The sequence below is a fragment of the Thermobia domestica genome, chromosome 6 (genome assembly GCF_964235325.1).
Source record: "Thermobia domestica chromosome 6, izTheDome1.hap1.1, whole genome shotgun sequence".
NCBI classification, from domain to species: Eukaryota; Metazoa; Arthropoda; class Insecta; order Zygentoma; family Lepismatidae; genus Thermobia; species Thermobia domestica.
In genome coordinates, this window is record NC_137459.1 from 258791090 (window position 1) to 258816596 (window position 25507).

At 36.4% G+C, this 25507-nt stretch overlaps 1 protein-coding gene across 4 annotated transcripts in view; it reads right to left on the bottom strand.

Moving 5' to 3' along the window:
- The window catches only part of LOC145688485 (cell adhesion molecule Dscam2-like), a gene marked incomplete at its 5' end in the record, with an annotated part of 1010929 nt that overhangs the window by 75780 nt on the left and 909642 nt on the right, over positions 1 to 25507 (bottom strand). For all 4 annotated transcript variants that reach the window (XM_081762790.1, XM_081762793.1, XM_081762792.1 and 1 more), the window contains 1 exon segment: positions 10028 to 10159. In XM_081762790.1, the coding sequence (XP_081618916.1) occupies positions 10028 to 10159 (132 nt within the window).

Genomic DNA, 25507 nt, shown 5'->3' on the forward strand with positions numbered 1-25507 from the left:
TGGAATAATTAGTGGAATGAGACTCTGGGAGGAAATGGGAGTGCCCCGAGAAAACCCACAAACACGATGTTGTCCACCACAAACTAACTTGACTGGGGATGGAATGAGAGACACCACGCACTAGAGTTAAGTGCTCTACTACTGAGTCACCCAGAACTTCAGAAGTGTTGGTGATGCCCATAATTATCATATTTCATACATTCGGCTTTTAGCTATGTGTTTAACAATCAAACTTTGGACATTATCAACTGAAACTACCTCAATTGCAGGTATCTTTTTTATTTGGAGACCAGCGTACATCTATAATACATGACGATAAGTTTGCCGAATTTCGTTTGTCTGGTCGTGCTATATAGGATTAAACCGTGATTGTAATTGCATAGATTTCTAATACAAAATTTCCATTTTGCTACGTTTCCCAAGACATAAGTTACAAGGAATATGGCGGCGCACTACTGAAACAGCGAGACGGAGCAAAGCTTCAACTGGAGACCGTGGTCATTATAGGTCTCCCTATGACTCTACTGAAATTCAGCTATTTTCGTCTGAATTATTGAAACAAAAAACTGAATTCGTTGAAGACATTTTCAGGGAAATATGAAAACTCTAATATACATTTTTATGTTATAATATTAGTGTCACTTCTGAAACTCATTAGAAGGAAAGCAGTATTAGTGACAAATCACACGGTGTCTGATATGAACAATTCCTATATTTGGAAGTTTTAATTTCGGGGGTATATTAAGGGATTACAATTACCTGTTACTTGAATTTATTGATAAATCTTTTAATTAAATTCTGACTCATAATTAAGCAATGTGAAGTGAATTAGTAACATAAATGTCCACCTTCATATCTTCAATTGTTTTGTTCGTGACATGCATATTTTTAATTACAGAAACTCCTTAAGGATGAGGAAGTCAGGAAATTTAAAAGAAAGGAAAACGTTAAAAATTTAATGAAGGACGAGTGTAAGCAGTGACACTTAAAGAAAGCAGTGTTTGCTATGTAGGTCCATCTGATTGCATACTCAATTCGGAATACTGACAAGAGTTGAAGCGAGAGCCAACTATAAATTATGGGTATTTCTTTTTCTTTCTGAGCAATGTTTCTTACAATGTAGTGTGGTGAGAGCTATAAAACTCTATTTATGCAATACATCAAGAAATGTGCTCTTTAAAGTGTTCAAAACATCAGAGGTGCACAGTACACTGCGGCAATTTTGTCGATACCTAAGGGTCGTATGAAGCCTATTTTCTCTAAGGAATTGGAAAAATAATTACCTGATCATTGCATTAAGAGGATTGATGTTATTTTTGACTTTAAACTTTCGTTTCAATTCGTTGAAGTAAATCATATTTCAAACCCATTTAACAAAAATAGTAAAACATGAGGCCTTAATGGATAGAATTGTTTCAGGCTTCATGATACACTTCTTCTAAGAATTCCGCAAGAACCCTCCACAACAAAACGAGGTTTAACCAATAAGAGTAGACAATATTTTCTCAATATTCTAGGGACGGAACATGAGAAGCATGAATACCCAGTAAAGTGATTCTTTAACTGTGATGAGATTGATTTAGCTAACATGCAGAACAAACATTCAAACGTAATGTTGTTGAAGTGGAAAAAACATATAGGTGTGTTAACTTCAGCAAAAAGCTCAACATGTTAAAATTACTAACTTGTATGAGCGCAGAAGAAATTTTCGTGCTTTGACTTACACTTTTTCAAAGAACATGAAGCAGAAACTAACTAGACAGGATTAAATGGACATGTTTACTGTATGTCTCAAATTTTTGCAAAGACTACTGTAGAAGACCTTGTCTTCCTAATTTTGAATAGCCATTATTTCTTTACTCCGAATTTAGAAGTTCTTCTATTAGGTTGAACCCAGACGTTATTACGATTTGTTTACGTTTACACGCTTCCGTTCACCTTTAGATGTTGTCTTTATGCATTCTATCAACACTTATTATAAAGAAATATACGATTTGTAGCTTACATTATTCAACCTTTATAACGTTTTAACTTTCTGTGCTTCTTGGAAAAACGTACATAACCTGGCCGAACTGTTGAAACAGCATTTAGCGGATTCAAAATAATTGGGATATATCCGCTAAACAGTGGCGTTTATCTCATGCATGTAAAGTAAGCAGTGCATATCCAAAGATAAAACTCCCACATTATATTATGATCTTTTTTTTCTTTTTACTACAACCTATTTCCAAAATCGCACTTTTGCTTTTCTTCCTTGACATTGGAACTGAATAGTTGCTGCGAGTTGTTCATACCGTCACTAGAAAGCAGCATAATAGTGTAGGCCTGTCCTCTAGCGTCATTCTTTGGTACTGCTTTCGGGTCTGGAAGCAATTCTTCTCATTGCATACCCGTACAGAAAGTTAAAACAGAAATACCACGAAAAAGTGTAAATCCTCATGTCATCACTGGAGAAAACTTGTACTAAAACGAGTCAAAAAATCATTTATAAATTGTGTCGACGTGTGCCTGTTTTACTGCGATATTCAGTTGTTTAAAAGTACTGTGATATGCCTGAACCTTGTGCAGTGTACGGGAGGAAGGTATGCAATAGCAGTTTCTGATTATTGCAGTCGAACCTAGAAGCTTGCGAAACGGAGTCATAGTCTGGAGTTAGAGGTAATTGTGACTGCATAATTTCTGATCTTCGGTGATTTAATTTTGCTTCTCGAGCATACGAAAATAAAAAGGTGAGTGTGCAGAATGCTTGTCTAACTCCTCAAATTAATATTTCCCCTAAAATAAATATATGTATTCAACATTTTAATATCATAACTATTCGTGATTATGTGATTGTTCTTCTACAAACAAGTTGTTCTGATACAAACAAATACATATCAGAGTTGATATTTTTCAAATAAAAATAATATTTGGAAAACTGGAGGATATAACGGCATTAATATTCTACAAAAAGCTGCAATATCTGCAATCAGTAGTTATGGAAAGAACTTTGGAAAATCCAGACTTTATCATATAGATAAAAGAAAATAAGTGATCAGCAACACGAGGAGCGCATTCGTAAAAACAGAGACATTATGAAACGTTTAATTGATATTTGTTTCTTGGGCACAAATGAAGAGGCTTTCCGGAGTCAAAATGAGAGTACAGATTCTTCAAATAGAGGAAATTACAACTGCTCACCCTAATTAACAAACATGATCCATTATTACGGAGCCAATTAGAAAATTCTAATGTGTTCAGTAGGTTGTCTAATATAATTGAGAGTGGTGTGCTAGAATTAGTTTGTGATGTGTTGCTTTCATGTATAAAGCAAGAATTTGTAAAACTAATTATGTTGCGATAATACTAGATGAAGTTATAAATGTAACTTTTCTTAGCTCTCTTGTATATTTCATTACGCAGGGTCTGATGGCACAGCTGAGGAAAGATATATGGATTTCGTTAACGTTTCTGAAAATCGTCAGCTGAAGCTCTTTACAACATTTTCTACCGGGTAGTTGATGGGTACTGCTTTGTTAACTGTGCTCAATAGTTAGCAGAACAAAGTTATGATGATGCGGTGGTTTTTCTGAGTCATTTGAATGGACTTCAGGCAAAGTTAGAATATCATGACGTACTGTCATTTTCATCTATTGTTTCGCTCGCAAATTAAACCTTGTACTGCCTCAGGCAACCTGCATGGATTAGTACTTATAGTCAACAAACTTATTAGTGAACATTATTTACGGGAATATTAGAAGTTATTAGTGGATTTTATAAGTCATGCATTGGTTACTGAAATTATGAGGTGGCTACCCAAAGTGTCTGCTACGTGCTGGAACTGTAATTCTCATTCAGTTAATACTGCAAGAGAATATCGCAAGAATCTTATTTCATTATTTGAAAAACTGACAGTTCAAATGGGATTAATAAGCATTTATGGTGCTGGTTGGATTTTAGTTTCACTAAAAGACTTTTAATTCAATTTTATTTTGAAGATATTTTTAAGCATTTTCCCTCTGACTGATGTGATTTTTCCATCTTGCAAAATAAATTCTATGACATTCGTTATTGTATTAGTAAAATAATAGAACTGAAAGCTGAACTTGAAGAACAACGTGAACAATTTGAAGAATGTTGGTAGAAGACTTACAGGAAGCAAAGTATGTATGCGAGCCAGAGAGAAAGAGGTTAAAATTAAACGATGATTTTAATTTTAATGTGTCTCATAAACACCAATTCGCAAGGCCAGGACAAGCTTAAAAGCTCAACATTAATCTTTATTGAAAAGGATCTACTTTCGGTGCTACGGAAAGATTCAAACTTCTTTGACAAGTTTATTAATGACTTTGGTAAGAAATCCAAAAAAATTGAGGCTCACTTCAATAGTCCTAGTTTCAGACAACTTTTTATTAACATATTATTATTTTTATTATTATTTTATTATTTTAATATCAGTAGTATTAATAATAGTATTGTACTACTAGTAGAGTAATATTAGTAGAACTGTAACAACAGAAGTCAGGTCCTTAGTTATTATTTATAGAGTGTTTTAATTCAAATGTTAAATGTTATTATATTTTTCAGAAAATAGTCATCAATATTCATTGGATTGTTTATCCAAAGTAAAATTTTACCAGACGCCACTGCCGCTAGACTTTCTTGTGTTTGATTAAAGTGAGTACTTAAACTTTAAAATTCCCACAGCCTTGTCAGCTACAGAACAAAGTGAAAAGAATACCACAGTGCTACCAATTGGAACTGTGAGTCATCTACCGCAGTCACAACGAAGGGATCGAAACATATGTTGTCGAAAGCTAGGCGAAGCTAAATGGTATCAAGCATTCCACATAAGAACGCTTTAGAAGCGTCCACTATATCATCACAAAGACATTCTCAGGAGTTGTCAAAAGTGACAATTCAAGTGATGCTACTGATGATGAATTTATTTGGTATGATAAATATTATGATTGCTAAGTGCAGAAAAGGGAGACTTGCTGCAATGTAGAGTTTACCAAAGATGGTCTCATCACTAGCGTACCCATTTTCCTTTAAAATCTTGTTTATTTCTTTTGTTATCGAAAGAGAAAATTGATTAAAATTCATAAGTTCTAGACCTATCTTGGAAATATTTTTATATTCACAGAACTATACTTGTTTAGTTTATCAATCCCACATGAGTTACTCCCCCAGACAATATACTTTTTTCTATATTTTTATTTGTATGTTAAAAGTCAAATCAAACTAGTTAATTACTTTTGTATCACATATAACCGTATTTTTGTGGTATTTTAAATGCTGTTTTCCCTAAATATGTTGTTTGAAGATGTTGATTACTTGAATTTCACTGAATTTGATATATGTATTGACTAATCAAGCTTTAATATATTGATCTTGTATTTAGTCCTAGTGTTCCATATTAAAATTATGTACTATTCCATGTTAAGTACGGGATGTTACTAATATGGGAAATTGTGTTTGTTTCAACTTTTTCCTATAGTGTACAAATTTGAAGGATAGAGAACTTTCATACTTATATTTTGGCTAGAAAAGGTCTCCCAACTATTATGATGTACAACACTTGTGCCTAGAAATAAAGGAAAGAAATAAAGCATTCCGTATTTGGTGACTTTACTCTCCTCCTCCTCCTTCTCCTTCTCCTCCTCCTCCTCCTCCTCCTCCTCCTACTACTACTACTACTACTACTACTACTACTACTAATAATAATAATAATAATAATAATAATAATACGGTCTCTTCGAAGAATTGATCACTTTACTATTTATTTTCGAGTGACGATAGGAGAGAAGAAAGTATGATGATCGTGAAAAGATTGAATTCTAGGTTTCAACTGAATTACACGTTTCATAACCCTTACAAACCAGAAAAATCAAGTTATTCTTGAATATCTGCCCATCCGTTCGTTCGTCTAGAGGCCATACCGTTGCACCAAATTTTGAACTTAAGTTAGTCATAAGACTTTCCATTTTTCCTTGCATTTTCTTGTTAACCCCCTAAAATGGTATTTACTGAGTGGTGAATATATATATATTAAAAAAAAAAAAAAAACGATTTTGTCGAAAATAGCTCTAACGATTTTTTTATATTTTATCCTGTCATTAATAACCTTATAATCTATATATATAAAAGAGAACGCACAAAATCCTTTGTCCGCTCATCACGCTAATACGGCTGAACCGATTTCTTTCATTTTTGGGGGGTTGTTAGGATTTGGACCCTAGATGGTTTTTATCATATCACTTTAATTTTCAATTACCAGTGTCTTGAGATAATTGACCAATCAGGTGTCAATACGTACAAAAAATCCTTTGTACGCTCATCACGCTAATACGGCTGAACCGATTTCTTTCATTTTTGGGGGGTTGTTAGGATGTGGACCCTAGATGGTTTTTATCATATCACTTTAATTTTCAATTACCAGTGTCTTGAGATAATTGACCATTCAGGTGTCCATACGTAGAAATCCTTTGTTATTAGTTCATCATAGGTATAAAAATAAACGTATTTATATGCAACCCGCATGACCCTGTGACTCGGCGGGTTAACATAACTAACAGGCGCTATAAATCACTTGAAAGCGAAAAAGTAAAAATTATCTAAGTAACAAAGTTTATTGCGTTCCGGGGTGACCGCAGCGAAGCGGGGTGAACGCTGCTAGTGTGGTATAAGTAATTTTGTGGAAAAATCTACGACGAATTCTTTATCCTTAAGGGTGAGTTCTTTTACGACGATTTGTTCAAAAATAGCCCAGGTGTTTTTTGTTCATATTTTATTAACCTGACAATGGCATGACTCACTTGATATGAAAAAAATCTACGAGGGGTAGTTTATTCATGGGAATAAGTTCTTTTAGAACCATTTTCTCAAAGACGACTTACACAATTTTTTTTTTCATATTTCATAAATTCGCATTTCATTAATAACCTGACAAAACAAACTCATTTATCCTGAGAAAATGCACAATAGATAGTTTGCTCTTGAGGTGAGAACTTTAGAATGATTTCTCAAAAATGACTCCGGCGATTTTCTTCATATTTAAGAAATAGTGTTATGTTAACAACGCTACAATCCAAGGTACACCGTTTCTCATGAAGAAATCCACAACGGGTAGTTCAGGCTTGGGAGTGAGTTTCTTTTTTAAACATTTTTCTCAAGAACGACTTAGGCGATTTTGTTCGTATTTCATAAATAAACATTTAATTTATAACTCTGTAAAGCTGACTGAATAATTTCTTACGAAAATATCCACAAGGGATAGTTTATTTTTTTGTATGAGTTCCTTTTAGACAATTTCCTCAAAAATAACTCTGGCGACTCTTTTCATATTTCATAAACAAATATTTCATTAATAATTCTATTAACGTTGCTTAAATTATTTTAAGAAAATATCCACGGCTGATACTGGTCTTCGGTTGTCTTTTATTTATTTATTTATTTATTTACAGTTTTCTCTAATACAATTCATGCTATTTTATTTTAAAGACAAATATTTCATTAATAGTCCTAACATATGACGCAAGTCATTTCTTATATTTAAAAAAAAAAAAGTATTCATAAGGAATGCGCTATTTTTGGAGATGAGTTTTCCTTTGGCGAAGTTTACCGAAGACGTTTTATAATTTTCTTTGTATTTCGCAAGAGAATGTTTCAGTAATGACTGAATAACACATCATGATTTAATTTAAGGAATTAAACTGAGGAAAGTCTAGTGCGGTAATCCGTACATTTCATTAGTTATTAGCATATTGCACTCGCTATTTATTACAGTGTTTTACCTACTGTGTCATCGTATGCCTTCCTTCTCCCCAAAAATAGACCTGTTTCCCTCTTTAGGACCAAGCTTTCAATCAAAGTGCAATAGTAAGAAACCAGGTTGACTCAACTGTTAATTATGTTCAAAAATTAATTTCACATGCTTCAGCTACTTTTCCGTGATGATAAAAAGAAAGAAAGAAAAAATAAACTTTGATGGTATTTGTAAAACTTTCCCCTTTCCCCTTAGAAGTCAAATTCGAAAACACTGGGGCGTGTGTACACTAGTTCTAATAAGAATTTTATATATCAATTTCGTCTACCTCACAAGAAGGGTTCGTAAGATATGTTTCTGGTAGATATTTAACCTCCTTCCTTAGGATGTGCATTTTAAAGTAAGTGGAATAGGGCCTTATTCCTACCGGTTTGCGTCAACACAACGTAGTTAGCGGTGATCAACTATTGGTTATAATTGCTTATTGTATTTTTGCGTTGCGTTGCGTTGTGATTTGCAAATTTTGTGAAGACCGATTGGGCACGTGGCTCATGATAAAAACTCCACATGAAAATAGTGCTAAGTTCAAAAGTTCATTTCTAACGGTCCTGCCATTTCCACACAATGATGAAACTGACAGCCTCGATGTCATTTCTACAATATATATGGGTATTAAGATACAATTTGAATTTCCTCCCTTTCGCCTTAAAAGCAAAATTTCTGATAAAAACTTGGTCACATGATCACTGACTGTTGATAAGAAGATTATATACCAAAATTTATTTCCCTGACATAAATGGATCGTAAGATACGCTAATTTTGAAGTACATTTTAATCCTGCCACCCGTTAAGATGTGTTTTAATGAAAAAAAAAAAAAAAAAACAACACAGTATTATGTTTAAAAATTTGCAAAATAATATCGCTTATTTTAAATTATATGTTTATATACCGAGTTATATCTTCCTAATGAAGGATTTCGGAAATACTATATTATTGGCTTAAATTTTGCGCTCCGCTCTAATTGTTAGTATATGCATCCTAATGACAATAATACGATGGAAACCAAATTCAGACTATGTATTTGTTCAAAAATTCGTTTTAAATGGTTGAGCCATTTTTCCATTATGATATAACAAACATCATATTTTGCACTTTTAGCTATATACTGACACAATCGTTCATTAATAATACACAAATAAAAGGTGTGAGGCACTTTGTTAATCTCTCTCTCTCTCTCTCTCTCTCCCTCTCTCTCTCTCTCTCTCTCTCTCCAATTTCTTAAACTAAATCATATTATGGTGAAGTTATTATTGGAACATTTATTAGTAAAACAGAAACAAAGTTATAAGATATTTTTAAGAAGAAAGTTTCGTCCGAAGAAAACTTATTCCCCTGAAATAACCAGCTCTGTTGAAATTTTTAATGAGAAATGACGTATGACATGTATTGGGAATATTAATGAAATATTTGTACATGAAATGTAAACAAAATTTCATGAATCATATTTAAGAAAACCATTTTTTTTAAGTATTCCAAGAGAAAGTAAAATATACGCTCCTTGTGTATATTTTCATGAAAAATGATTTACGCAACATGATACGGTTATTAATGAAATATTTGTTTCTGACATGAAAAAATCGCCTGTCATTTTTGAGGAAATCATGCGAATAAAGCTCACCCTCAAGAGTAAACTACCTCTTGTGGACTTTTCCCAGAGAAATAATTTATACCACAGTGTAAGTTTGCTAATGAAATATTGGTGAAACGTTAAATAAAATTTTTAGAACCATTTACAAGAAAATAAGTTTTTTTTTTCTACTTTCACCCTTCAGGAAACTACCCTCATCTTAAAATTGAACTACCCATGTGGTGAATGTTTTTTTTTTTTTAAAAAAAAAGCTTAATTTTTAAATCTCGAGTTCGATTTTTTTTACGATCACCATACTTTTTTCTCTCCCATCGGTGCTCGAAAGTAAAAAAAAATATATATATATAAAAATAAAAATAAAAAATGCAATGATACGTAACGCACTTGCATATACTTACTAGATATCCTGATATATGTATAGTGTGAGCATTCATATGATTGCTAAGTAACCTTATAAAGGCTTTAACGAATATGGTTTAGTCATTTCTAAACTTACTTTCTAGTATTTTATTACATTTAGAAAAAGAAAGAAAGAAAGAAGGAAGGAAGGAAAAAGAAAGAAAGGAAAAGAAAGTTGAAAGGAAGAGTCCTTAACTTTATAATTAACCTTAATTAAAGATAAAGCACGGACCTCTCGCTTCTTGGTATTGAATAATATATTGGAGAACTGGACTTTTATCATCTACAGGTGCCAACCATGCCAATTTTACGCTTCTGCTAGTAGCATCTACTACTCTTACTTCTTGAGGACGTCCTGGAGCATCTGCAAGAAAGACACATAAATCAAGTGAAAGCTTTAACACTTTTAAAACAATGGTCATTTTGGATTTTAAAACTAAATTGTACATATATATTTAAAAGTATATGACCATATATATATATATATATTAGGGTGGTCTTTAATTTTCGATTTCCGAATTTCTTTGTACCCAACCCCTAAATTGATTCCATGTCGGACCAGATTAACCCATGAAAAAAATTGGCTCAATTGAAAAATACTTAGCTTACCCCCAAGAGACCTGAATATCTGATAACATATACTCGTATATGGCAAAAGTTTGGAATATACTCTTGTAACTTTGAAACGACTGAAGGGAAAGGAATCATATTTTGTATAAAGGTAATAGAGATAGATCTACACCTGAAACTGAGTAGTACCATGATGGGGCCATCTTGAAGTCCGCCATCTTGGATTCAGACTCAAAATTTTAAATAGAAATGGGACATCGTTTCGGGGTAGCTTTATACCACAAATACACATCTGTCTTTATTTTTGGCTTATCTCCGAACGTGTAATAGTTATTACCTTTGGAATATAAATATACATGTGTGTCATTTTCTGCAACGATAACGGAATGCGCTAATGTCGAAAGTTTTAAGATGTGGGTACTCCAGCTGGAAGTAGCATAGAGAAGGTTCACAGACTAGCGTTATTTGTAACTTTTAACGGCATCCCTGAAATACCATCATCTGCAGGAGAAGCACAAGCTACAGCTCTACGAAGTAGTGAAGAAATGGGACATATAACACATATGCTTCGATACAACTGCAGGCAACACCGGCAGAATAAATGGCGTTTGAACAAACCTTGGGAAGATGTTTGATCGTGATTTACTGTACGTACCGTGCCGACATCACCATCTGGGCCTGATGTGGTTTTGTTTGAAAGACTTACGCAATCCTGGTCGTCCATCGACAAAAGTAATTTCCGAACTAAGTTAGATGATGTTACGGAAGATGTCCGTGTCAGTGTGCTGGAATTTATACAACAGATACGCCAGAAACACCATAGAGGCTATGATGTTTCTCTATGGTGTTTATCTTGTTGATCTATGAAATGGCTGTGATCTTCCTAGGTGGCACCCTTCCACAAAGAGTTTCATTTCGCGTTGCTGGAGCTGCAAGCCATGCTCGGTGGATGGCAAAGGCTATATATCGCACACCCGATGAAAGAGTGTTACAATTAAAAAAAAAAAAAAAAAAGTTATCATCGCTCCAAAGAAAATTGAGAGAGAGAAGCGAGATCTACCTGGTGGTATTTTCGCAGAAACGTAACTAAACAAATTAACCCCTAGATAGTAGAAATACCAGTATTCCAGGAAGCGATTTTGATAGAATAACAAACTTTAAAAGTCATCTTCCCATAAATGTGTATTTTTGACTTGCAACAGTCTTTCACCGGATGTGCGATATGTGGATTCCGAGATCAATTTGAACTGACGAGAAAAGAGAAAAATTGAATCAAGAGACTATGCACTTTCCTTGTCCGAATCTATTCACAAGTTTGGTTCCTTGCACCATTGGTTGTGAAAGCTCCATAAAGTTTTACAGGAATCATATCATGATTACAAGTTTTTACAGAAATTAATCGAATATAAGGAAGTAGAACCAGAAATTAGTAATTATGCTGTGAAAAGATTTTCTACCTATTTATGGTATCTGCCACCAAAAACTGCAGCATTCGCATTCTTTGATGAAATACCGCAACACGTGAAAAAAAGAGTGTTTCTAATGTAATGGAGAGTACAGAAGAACATGATGTACAAAACCAAGTAAAGAGATACTCTACAAATAATGCAGAAGTCAACAGTTTCAAAGAAAAAGAATTCTCGGACTTCGTTTCGGCAGATTTTCTATAGATACAATTTTTCTAGAAACGTGTCATGTACTTGGAAACAAGACGCCAACTTTCAAGGTATTGAAGGTATTGAAAGTATTGAAAGACATTATGTTGGTGAACGATGTGCCAGAGAGAGAGATGTGAAACTGATACAAGAATACGGGAGCATTCTAAGGACGTGAAAGAAAAACAACATATATTGCAGATCGTCAGTGAACGCAGGGAAGAGTATCCAGGTGATAAAAAATGTTTTAATCACGTAATAGAACTTGAGTAGTTATTCACAGTCTTCAGCTTTTATTATTATTATTGTCATTTTAAACCTTTATTAAGTATGTATTTTTACGTACTTCATGTAAATAATTTCAATATAGGTTGGTGTGCATTGGAACGGAATGTGCTAATAACATATATAATTGCTTTCTTGTTACTTTTACGTGCCTCTTTCAAAATATTTCTGTAAACTATGAGAAAAGACAATATTGAAGGATATTAAACTGTTATTATAAAGGTAATGACTATTATATGGTCAGAGATAAGTCGAAAATAAAGACAGATATGTATTTGTGGTAAAAAGCTACCCCAAAACGATATATCATAGACCCCATTTCTATTTAAAATTTTGAGTCTGAATTCAAAATGGCGGACTTCAAATGGCCACCATTATGGTACTACTCAGTTTAAGGTGTGGACCTATCTCCACTACCTTATCCAAAATATGATACCTTTCCGTTCAGCCGTTTCAAAATTACAAGGGTCTATTCCAAACTTTTGCTATATACTATATATTATAAATGCATTCAAAAGTTTAGGTCGCTTGGGGGTTATTTAAATATTCTTCAATTGAGCCCATTTTTTATGGATTAATTTGGTCCCACATGCAACCAATTTAGGGGTTGGGAGCAAAGAAATTCGAAAAAAAATCTCCATATAATTAAGGACCACCCTATATAGTTGAAATATATATAAATAATAAATATAAATAATATAATAAATATATATAAATAATATATAAATAATATATATATATATATATATTATATATATATATATATATATATATATATATATATATATATATATATATATATATATATATATAGTTGAAGTGCCCATTCTTCGCACAAGAAGAATAGGTTTGTGGGAAATAGTTGAATCCCCTTCTTCCTTAAAATATTTATTTCAATGAAAGTGTAATTATAGAAATACAGAATATACTCTACTTTTGGCATAGCTAACGAAACACCCTATCCCCACAAAATACACCTTTAATCAAACTGATGATATTAAAAAAACCCAACTAGAAGTTGGTAATATACGTATATCTTCCAAAAGTAATTTCAAACAGGTCAGACGTTTTCCTAATCCAAAAACTATGAATTCAGCACAAATCTCAGTCATTTTTGACATTTTATTTTTCACCTAGCCCCTTCCTCTGCCGATGGGAATGAACTTCAACTTAAACTAAGAGGGTGACTAATTATTTCAGCGTCCCTGAAAACTACGGATTACACATTAATATCAGTCATTTTGTATTATTTTTACATGTCAGTAATTCCAACTCTCACCCCTTGGGGTGTCTTATTCCCACAATAGTTTTTCCAGATTGAAAGCCATATGTATACTAAGTTTGGTTACAATTATTTCAAAAGTTCCGGAGTGCGTTACAATATACATTCATACATGCACATTCAAAGATATATATATATATATATATATATATATATATATATATATATATATATATATATATATATATATATATATATATATACATATATATATTTGCGAATAACACCTTGAGCGTAGCTCCTGTAAATTCAAAATCCATTTGAAATGCCTGTACATGCCTAAACTTGGGATTTGTCATCGCAATTGTAACTAAATAGCTTGACGAACCCAAACTATGGATTCAACACTAATCTCAGTCATTTAAGACATTTTGTTTTTCACCCCTTCTCACCTCCATGCCAATAGAAGCTGAGCTTGGATTTTAACATTATCGAGAGTGCAGTTACTAATTGTTGCGACCCCGAAAACTATGGATTTGATGCTAATATCGGTCCATTTTACTATTTTTTTCCATGTCACAATTACCCCACATGGGTACTAATGAGGACTGAACTTGCATTTAAACGGCATCGGGAGTGTCGTTATTTATCTCAGCGACCCCGAAAACTACGGACTCTACACTAATATCAGCTGTTTTCCATCATTTTATATGTTTCCCCTCTTACTCTCGCTAAGAGTGCTATGGGGATCTTGCCCTCCCTTGCGGAAACAAATACTATGTTTCGACACTAATATCGGCCATTTTAAAATATATTTAAGTGTCACCAGTTATCCCCCTCCTCCCAGGAATATTAGTAGGAGCTTAACCTGGATTTAAACGGAATTGGAAGTGTCATTGTTCACCTCACCGACCCTGGCAACTAGGGATTCGACACTAATATTGGCCATTTTCGATCATTTTTATATGTCATCCCTTCCTATTTCTCGTATTTGTGCTAGGGAAATTTACCTTCACTGCAGGGCTGAGCTTGAACATAAAGGGCATCAAAACTATGACTAGTCATCTCATGGATTTCAAAAACTATAGATTCGACACTAATATCGGTCATTTTAGATCGTTTTTATTTGTCTTTCCCTACAGTTACTCTAGGTGTGCTAGGAGGTCTTACTCCAATAATACTCTTGTCCAGACCAAAATTAATATGTGTACCAAGTTTGGCTAAAAGTTTCACGAGGCGTTCCAGAGTAATGCTGGAACACTCCGCCATCACACATACATCCAATTTTATATACATAATGATTCCACCTTAAGAGCTGTGAGCGTATGGATTTGTCGGAATATACAAAATGCCAAAATTATATAGATGATTCTGCATTTTACTTGTTGAATATCATTACCTAGGAGATATAAAGTTAATTTAGTATATCATATGTTCAAGAGTATGTCTCCATATATGTAAAACTAACAAAAATGAACATGAATGTTTCGTTGGAGAGTGTCTTTAATGTATTAATGGCTTTAAAAACAAAACTGCTCTAGTTTAATAGGTGTGGTTAAAACAGCTACTGAAGAACATTAAACCTTAACATGTTTTGCTCAACGTCTGTTTAATAATTTGTTTTAGTCATAATTGCACGAAAAGTGTTATACTGTTCGTTAAAACTTAACATTGAAAAGCATACATTTCAGAGTATCAGCTGATAAATATATGTATTCAGGGTTGCTGTCTCTAACTGTTGTTTACATACAAAATGTTTTTACGCAGATGAAGTAATATTTATCATCATTAACAAATCAATAAATATAAAGTGCTTACTGCGTGCTGCTTGCCATTCAAATATAATGATCACTAGCACTGAAATATATTTAATATATTATATAACCCTTTAACACTGAAACTTTACTGAAATCACTTCGTTGGCAACCATACAAATTTAAAAGTTGAAACAAAAAGTCTATCCACTTTGTTATGTCTCTGGAAATTATCAGGGATACGAACTCCAAATACTGACTATATCACTAATTGATATCTTCTGGAATGACCTCCAAACGTACTTACATGACGTTGACACTCGCTTGAGTATGAAGTTTACTCGAGTCATGTTAACATATGATACAATGTTCGTGTACTGTAGATGAAAATACTGCTACTGTGAAAGTTAATAGAATCATATCACATTCGGCGAACAATTGGTTAAATCTTTCGATTTATGATATTGTCCTTGGTTGAGTGTGAGAGAAAGAGATTATGTATGTTCTTCTCCGAGTGCATACGTGCTTGTTGTTGTTAATTGTACCTAAAGAGTGGTGACGATAAAATTTGAGTATCGGGACACCTGAAATGTTCTTTTTTATATTCGTGTAAGACGTTTTGTTATTAGTGTAATTAAGTATACTGAATTAATAAAAGGTGCTCGTTAGAAGTTTATTCGTCACTTATTTTGTGAGGTGCTAGGTGGCCAGAGCCGAAGCTACTATTTACCTAACGACACCAACACAATAAATAATAAAAAAAAAATAATTTTTTAAGGAGAGTGGCTGGGAATATTTAATTAACTGAAGATTTACATAAAATGCAAATATCAAAAATACTATAAACGTAGTTATTTTTTCCCTCTTGGAGATTAGGTTCTCTCCTGTCAGGGCCGCCACTCTCTTATGAATTCGGTAGAGCAAATATTAATTATTTCTGTAGAACAGCAGATCTCAGGGCCATCTGCATAACAACCATGCTCAAGGATGCTATAAATAGTGAGTCTGTAATAAGTTTCAAATTTATGTTAAAAAAAAAAAAAAACTATAATTGAAATTTTACAGGTAGCAGCCTGTAAATGATCTCACTATTTCATGGCTGTTAGTTGTTCTTTTGGGCAGTATTCTCTCTCTGAGCCCCATGCAGAGAGATGGTCAACATATACAATCAAGGGGAAACTGTCTCCTTGAATCACACTCCTGAAACAAAATTGACATTAGTGCAGGTACTCACCCTACAGCAATTGAATACACAGTTGTTCCGGTAAGAGCTGACAGATTTATTTTCCATGAAGAAAACAGGCATCTCAACCGTAGTAGATGAGATAATATCACTCATTATACACTAATTCTTATCACCTTTTTAGTGCACTATCACATAAACACTTTACTTGTAAATGATATATATTTGATGTTTAACACACTTAAAAAAAAATAAAATGAATAAGAATAAACTGATAAACTGCAAAGGTCTGTCTGACCCTTAAAAAAAAAAAAAAAAAAAAAAAAACTTATATAGAAATATTTACAGAATTATTTATCTCCTCATACTTTTCTAGTTTCTCGTCTCTAACAGTTCTAGAGGAGAGATGTATTAAACTGTTGATGAAAACTATTTCACTATTATTTGTCACCTAAAAACACCGAGTGAAGATAAGAATAATGAAATTTTTAAATGCTGATACACTGTTCCAAACCGTTACTCGACGTACTCAAAGTTCCAATTCGCTGACACAGTCTCCTCCAAGATGATCATTCCACCACATGAAATGTTCTGCTAGAAGATAAGGTACACTGAATGTTAAGCATTCTATGAAGGAATGTTCAGTAGCTCCAATTGTAAACAAGCAAATGGTTACTTGTAAGCCTTGTGCTCAAATGTCCAAGGACAGGCCCAGTATAATAACATTACTGGCCTGGGTGTTATATCTCTAATTGAGATATGTAACGATATATAGATTTCTCCCATATTGGGGAAACTGCAATTGTCCCATATTAACTCTGGGGTTGTGAAGAGATTTTAAAGTAAATGATCTCCACTGAGAGTCCTAAGCACTCAGAGATATATGAATGTTAAGAATGATTTAGAATTTAAATTTCCATTATCACTGAAGAGAATAGCACCACTGCCGTATAACTAAAATAAGTTAAGTTATACACTGTTTATCACTGTACTATTTTATGTTCTTTGAAGAATTTTGTACAACTCACTCGCGATACTGTAGTTCACAGGACAAATCCCGGGGAACCGAAATTGTTCTCACCGCGTCCTGGGTCTTGAACTCTGTACTGGAAGTCGGATGACTCCCTTTAACACTGCAAAACTACCTCTTGTTACTTCACGAGTCTAGCTTCAACTACCTCGTTCTCCACGGAAAACGAGTATATGTTTCGGGCAAAACACAGGAAACGAAGAAACTCGCTTCTTCCACCACCCTTTGACAAAGGGTTCATGCCTTGCGGCGAATATTGCGGGTGGTCTCCCGTGTCAATGCCCTTCTTCCAGCTACCATCCGTAGCCAACTTTACCTTTCTCGGCTGATACGTGCTGCCCCTCCCTGATAGCGGACAACACGGAAGCTTAATGCTCACAGCAGAAACTATGGATGATTTCCGCCTACTTTTGTTTTCCTTTGCTAGTTACATATGAATGAAATACAGAAACATATGATATTACACATAAAAATAAAGTTTAACATACAAAGATTACATATATATACAATTTATTAACTGACATCTCTCCCAGAAGCAGCATTCTACCCAAATACTGTGGTAGTCGTTCAAACCGTCTGCTTACTAATGCAGCCATGCTTTCTTGGAGAGAGATTGAAGGAAACATCATTGATAATTATTTAATTTTCACAAATACAAGATCTAAGTGTCTTGCTCGATAAGGGAAACACGTTGTTAAAAATTAACAGAATTTTATGCGGTCTTTCCAAGAACGATTATAGCTTAGTACGTAAATATTAATATTAAACACAGAAAATGAGTCAAATTAAAGTATACATTTTCAAATTGGTGTTGCCTACTGGGAACCTAGCAAGAGGCTCGCTAGCCAGGTTACTGGTTTTTGGTGAACAGGGGGGGAGGAAGAGACGCTGATGCTAGATGCATTGGAAGTCACACGTATAGAAACCAATATTTTCACATGTAGACGTGAAAAAGTTTATGGCATTTTAAACAATAAGAACTCCGTGTTTCAACACATTGTATCAAACCCAGTGTAAATTCACCAACGGAAGTCTTTAGGCTACTTCCTGGGTATACGATACTTATTTAGTTTCTATTCTGGGTGTTTCTTTCCGTGTTGAGTTGAGATAGACCTCCCAACCTGTAGAATAGGCGACAGTCAGTCGGGAAAGAAAAAAAAAAAAACTTTTCTCAGCACTAGCTCTCATCCAAGCGTTCTGAAAATCAAGTATGAAACTTATAGATTCTCCTCATTTCCTCTTTAATTAATCCTTCATCTCTGATTTATATTCATTATCTTCCATCATCCCCTGTTAGTTATGCATTATGCAACAACGAAGTAATTATCTGCAACCCATTAGTACATTATATAAGCCTATAAATGGAGTAAAACACAATGAAATAAATACAATATATTACAATATTGTATTAATATTTACGTACTATGCTAGGTGTTTCACACTTCATTACTAATAATATCAAATAAGTATGCACAGAATATGCTAATATTCAGCAAATAATTAACTCACAAATTATCATATTTACATATACATATGCAAATGTGCCCCTCATCTGCATTTTGATATGCAGATGATGTAGACGGGCATCGGCCCTCTACATAAATTTCCCCCCTATGATTCTAGGTGCTGTACTATCTAGTACAGGACGTAGATCATACGGAGGGCACATTTTTGTTCCTGAAATATTAGAATTTCACAATACATCCAAGGTTAAAAAAAAAAAACAATGTTAAACACACAATAAACATAATAAATGCAAATCTATATTCAAAAGCTAAATAAGAGAATTCAGTGTTCCCTGAATTACATGAACATACATGACATAAGTTCCCAATACATACACTTACACTAATACACTGAAAAATACACTAACACTAACACTATATACACTAGTTGTCACTTCCGGTTGCGTGATGCATATCACTGTGTGATCTGTGTCTTCTCTATGTACCAGTACCACTTTGATCCTTCTCGTCTCTAGAGATGTATGGTTTCAATAGAAACGCATTCCTTGTCATCTTTGCTTCTTTAGTCGCTGGATCCCCTAGTGTGTACATGTTTCGACCAGTGGCGGCGACAATCTGCCACGGTCCCGAGTACAAGAGCAAGAGCTTCTTTGACACACCTGCTAGAGCATCCGACTTGGGGAAAACTCTAGTTAGCACAAGATCACCCACTTTGTACTCTACAGTACGGTGTGACTTGTCGAAGTTGCGTTTTCGTGCAGCAGCATTCCTTTTATGGTTCTTTCTAGCAATTTCTACATAGTACTGCACGTCATGGCGCTTATCCACTTCTGGGATATCAAACAGCCTGGCTATGTCTCTTGACATAGACTGCCCAAAGTGGCACTCAAAGGCTGACACGCCAGTGGTCAGGTGTTTGGCGGAATTTAAGCACTTCTCTATCTTTTCCAAGTATTTGGGCCACAATCTTTGGTTATCATGGCACAATTTACGTAGCAAACGTACTGTAGCCTTGACAACTACCTCTGCCATTTCTCCTTGCGGGTAATATGGCGTCGAAGTGATGTGCCTGATACCAAGATCTGCTAATTCTGTTTTCCAGCGGTTAGACTGGAAAGGTGACCCTCTGTCCGTTAAGACTAGTTCCACACTAGGATTAACCTTCAGATACTCCTTGAGTTTCCTTATGTCAGTGGTAGTGTTTGCCTTTCTGCATGCGTACAAGCCTATTAGTTTGGAGAAAGCATCATAAAATACTAATACGTAGTGGACTCCCCCAATTCCCTTGGTTAGAGGCCCTAACCAGTCAGCACAGACCAAATAGCCTGGCTTCTCAACTACCACGGGATTCAGAGGTCCCGGACGATAACATTGAGGGGGGTTGCTTTTCTGGCACAGTTCGCAGGAAGCACAAAAACGCCTCACACTTGCTCTCATCTTTGGCCATACGAAGAATTCTGTTAGAAGCGGAAGTAGTTTACTGGCCGACAGGTGCCCTCGATCTGAATGGTAATAATCGAGCAGTGGAACTACTAACACTTCTGGGATGCAAATTCGGACTCCTTCCCGGTCACGCTTGCATAAGCGCCCGTTCAAAACTTCAAAACGGTGACAAGCACCGTTCACCTTTGGTGAGTCCGTCTTCTCTTCGACGTCTTTCTTGATCTTGCCATAGACAGGATCTGAAGACTGCATCTCCGGTAGTATGGCTATCATCTTCCTCAACTCACATGGAATTTCCGTCAGGATGGACATCAGCGACTCCTGGAGGATAGGCTTCCGTGCAACACTGAGGTCTTCTTCTGTGTGAGGAGGGTACCTAGAGTGATAATCACTCAGATTCTCATTGGACTTGACAAACTGGAATTCAAAATTGAAATTCGAGAGTAACATCGCCCACCGGGTGATACGCTGGTTTGTAAGTCTACAATAGAGAATAAATTTAAGAGCAAGGTGGTCACTGCGTACTATGAACTTAGTACCAACTAAGTACTGCTTAAACTTAACAACGCCATCTATGAGTCCATAAAATTCCTTCTCCGTTATAGAATAGTTGCGTTGTGCGGCATTGAACACACGTGATGTAAAAGCAATGACACGGATGTCATCATTGTCATCACGCTGGTACAATAGCGAAGAACACGCAATATCACACGCATCACATTCGAGAATCAGTTGCTTGTCAGGCAGGACGGTTTTCAGAACTACTTCCTCCTGGAAGATCTGCTTAATCCTGTCCATCGCTGCCTGATGTACTGGTTCCCATTTGAATCTAACATTCTTCTTTAGCAGTTGGAACAACGGATGGAGAACTTCCGAGTACTTCCTACTAAAGCAACGATAATACTGGCAGTAGCCAATGAAGGAACGCAGTTCCTTCACGTTCCGTGGTGTCCTAAAATCTAACACCGCCTTCACTTTCGCCGGATCTTTGCCGATACCGGATTGCGAAAGATGGAAACCAAGTATGTTAAGTGATTTTCTCGCAAAATTACACTTTTTCAGCCTGAGAGTTAGGCCGCCCGCAGTGAGTAAACCCAACACTCTGTCGAGGTGTACCAAATGATCTTCGAAGCTCCTGTCGGCTAGAATTAAATCATCTACATAAGCGCCGCAGTACTCTCTAGCCTCTGATCCAATTATCATATCTAATGCTCTTACGCAAGAAGCAAGGCTCTGTTTTGTCCCAAACGGTAGTTTTTGAAAAACATATGAAATGCCTTCATGTAGGAAACCAAGATACTTCTGGTCACTTTCCTTGACCTTAATTTGTAAAAACATCTCAGTTGCATCCACGCAGCTGAACCAAGAGTTGTCGCAAATATCTTGGAGAACAGATAGGGGTGGCATAGGTCTGTCAGAGAGATCCCCTGAAATTTTAGCCAGAGCTCGGCCATCTATACAGACACGAATACGTCCATCGCTCTTCGGTGTCACTACCAGAGGGTTTATAAAAGCGGTAGGCATCTTTTTGATCACACCCCAGGCCTCCCAACGCGAAATTTCATTCGATACTAAATTTCTGAATTTCTTTGGGTAAGGATACAATTTAGTTTTTATGGGACGTTCGTCCTTTACTCCAACCTCGTGCTCGTAGTTAGTTATGCAACCTGGCTTGATATCAAAAAGCGCCTGGTGCTTTAACAGAACAGCTTTCAAACTCTCTCTTTGTGAGGCTGAGAGATCTGAGTAGTTCGCGACAAAATCTTCAATATCTGAATGGGAGGCACGTGTGTTCACTTTACGCCACTCTTCTGGTGGGAAAACATGAACTGCCATTTCTTGGGCACTTGGGAATCTACCATCATCCAAGTTCGGGGCACGAGCAGCCTTTTCTCTGCAGGTCTTATGCTCATTCTGTGCACTAACCCGTATGGCCTTCCGTCCTTCATCTGACGGGGAAAAATTACACTCAAAATTATCTAACTCCTCAATGAAACTATATGGTTTCTCGCACTCACCATTCAATTCTAAACATCGAACTACTAGATCCTCAGTCTCGCAATCTACAGATCTAAATTTGACTTCTACATCATGAGGATGTTTGAGATGTAGAAGGCCAGTATCATAATCTAACACGGCACGAGATTCTGTAAAGAAGTTGGAACCTAAAATCAAAGATCTATTCAGACCTGATATAATGATGCCTAATGTATGAAATTCCTTCCCATGTATCTGAATGACTAACAGCGTCTGGCCTATGATCGTCGCTGATTTACTTCCGAAAGCAGACGTAACCCGTATATTCTTAGCACTCAAAAATGCGGGTGTGGGGTGGCTATTTGAGACGGAGTCCCAAATTTCTTTCGAGATAGCAGAACAAGTAGCTCCTGTATCTAATAATGAATTAACTTCCTTTCCAAACAAAAGTACATTAATCTCTGGTAGTGAGATGACGTTATTACTGGGTAGTTCTTCATCACTTGAATCAAATAAATTCTTAAAAATGCCATTGGCCTCTTCATATACAGCCCTATCTAAATCAATGTGTTCTCCTGTCCTACTTAACAAGGTTAACTTATTTTTGAACATGCCTTCACTAAAATGCTTCTTTGCTATTATTTCTGAACAAATATTACAATTTTCTTCTTCTTTTTCTACTACATTGTCCAAAATCTCTTTCACTGCGGTTTCACACGTATTATCATATAAATGAATATTTTCTACATTTTCTTCTAAATTACGCACATACTTGGAAATTTTATTTGTCAACTCAGATGTACTCGTGTTCTCCATAGTCATCTTAACGTTGTCCAAAGTACATGCGGACCATCCTCATTCTCTGGGAGCAGAAGAAGAGGATTGGTTATTCCTGGTCATGTTATGATTCTGACTGGTAGGAGGAGGCGCTCGGTCATAGTGCTCCAACAGCTGGATTTCCTGGTCCTCGTGACGAAAGGAATTTCCCTGCTGTCTATCCGTTTGGCGCATCCCTCCCCTCCTACCTCGGGCTCCACGAACGTTGTTGTTGTGAGAGGAGTGGGAGTTCCCCCCACGTGACCAGCCAGACGACCCACTTCCGCTGCTCTGGTGGCGAGGTGGGGATCGCTGGTGGTTGTTGTTTTGGTTCGTGGTTTGCTGTCTCTTTCTCTGGTAAGGACGCTGGTTTTCTCTCGTTCTATTCTTTTTACGAGCAGCGTGTTTACCACTGTGGCCAGAGGGGTTATTGTCCTCGTTTTCGATGCTCACTTGGAGCATGTTGACCCCTTTCCTCTGGTTACCCTGAAAGAACTGGTCGCGATTCGTCATCGACGACTGCAGTTCCTGAACAAGATTTAGAAGCTCGGCTATTGTCTTTGGGCGAGAAGAGACTATCGCCCTAAACAGCCAGTTCGGGAAATGACGCGGAAGTACCTTTAATAAAGTAGCGTCAGACATCCTCGGCTCTAATATGCTGTTTTTATGTAACAAATCCAGCAGATATTCTGCTGGGGATTTGTGTACACGGGTGTCGAAGTGGGAGGTGAGGATCGTTGCCCTAAGATTTGCCAGTCGTTCTTCACTCAGGTAGCACTGTTTGAAGTTGTGTACAAAGTCATCGTATGTATGGATCTTGCTCCGGTTAACTTGAAACCATTGGTAGCAAGTATTACGGATCGCTCGCGGTATGAAGCTGAGCCTCATCTCGTCCGGTACTCCAGTGACCTCAAAGTACCGGTCGAGATCTTGGAGAAAGTTGTATGTTTCTGTCTCAGATTCGTTCCCTGAATACACTGGTAAGGTAACATCCCTGTGTATTAGTCCAAAGGCTGTTGCTAGGTGTTGTCTCGTCTCATGATTGCATGAGCGAGACGTCGACGGGACAGGTTCTGTCTCGCGGGAAGTAGCGAGGTTCCCAGGTTGAGAACCAGGCAGATCGCGACTCGAGACATTGTTCGGAGTTGGTGGTCTTTCCTGTGTGCCGGAGACAGAGATGTTAGCGAGTCTCCCTTCTATCACCTCACTGGTCTCCTTCTGGATGGAGCTCTTCCACTCCTCCATCTTCTTCTCGAGCTGAGCACACACGTCATGAACGGTCTCTTGCATCTGTTGGATGCTGCCATTACATTCTGACCTTATCTCATCGAGTGGCGTTTCCTGCTCTAGTTCCCCCCGGATCCTAGCTAGTTGGGAAGTGAAATTCACCTCCACTCGCCTGACCTGATTATTTAAGGTAAGAGTGGTCTGTTCGACGCGAGACGAGACCTGTCTAACACTCTCAGCTAGTTCGGTGTAATTCTCATCTAACTGTCTGGCTAAGCTAGAAGCGTTCTCTTGAACTTCGTCAATCCTGCTAGAAGTTTCGGTTACACGCGCAGACAGTTCTTCTCTGGCATGATGTATTTCCCCCCTAAGCTCTGCAGTCGTGAGCTCAAGACGCTCCGTCAGCTGACGCTCACTTTGATCCAGTCTTGAACTCACAGCCTCCATCTGGAGTTCAAGACGAGCATTACTGGACTCAACCGCCTGTTCTAGTCTCAGATAACTAGTTTCTAGCGTGCTATTACTTTCCTCAATTTTCTTTTCTAGCTTTTCCAGACCCTTTGAACTCTCTACTAACTTCAAATTCAAATCCTCCTTTAAACTTCGATTATTTTCTTCTTGTCTTCTCGTACATTCCTCTATTTCTAACTTTAATTCATCCTTTAGATTCCTTGCATTCTCTTCTTGTTTTTTCGTACTTTCATCTATTTTTCTAACTAGTTCATCCAAAATGGAAGCTAACTGTATAGTACTAATATTTCCAGATGAGCTACCTACATTAATGGCTGGGCTAACACGTCGTTCTATATTTTCTGCGGTTTCCTCCCTGTCCTCCCGCAATGGTACTTCCGGTTCCCGACTGTGGACTGGCGGAACCGTATCCACCACCTCAGCGTCTCCCACTACGCTGACGGGACGCTCACTAGTGCTCTGCGCGTCAATAACATTACTCTCCTCTGAGAGCTCCCCAGCTCTCTGAGCGAACTCTTCAAAAACGAACTCGTTATCCATTTTTCTAACTCTTCGAGCCTGTGCTCGCGTTATCACCATTAAGAAAAACAACAAACGGGCTTACAAGCTTTCT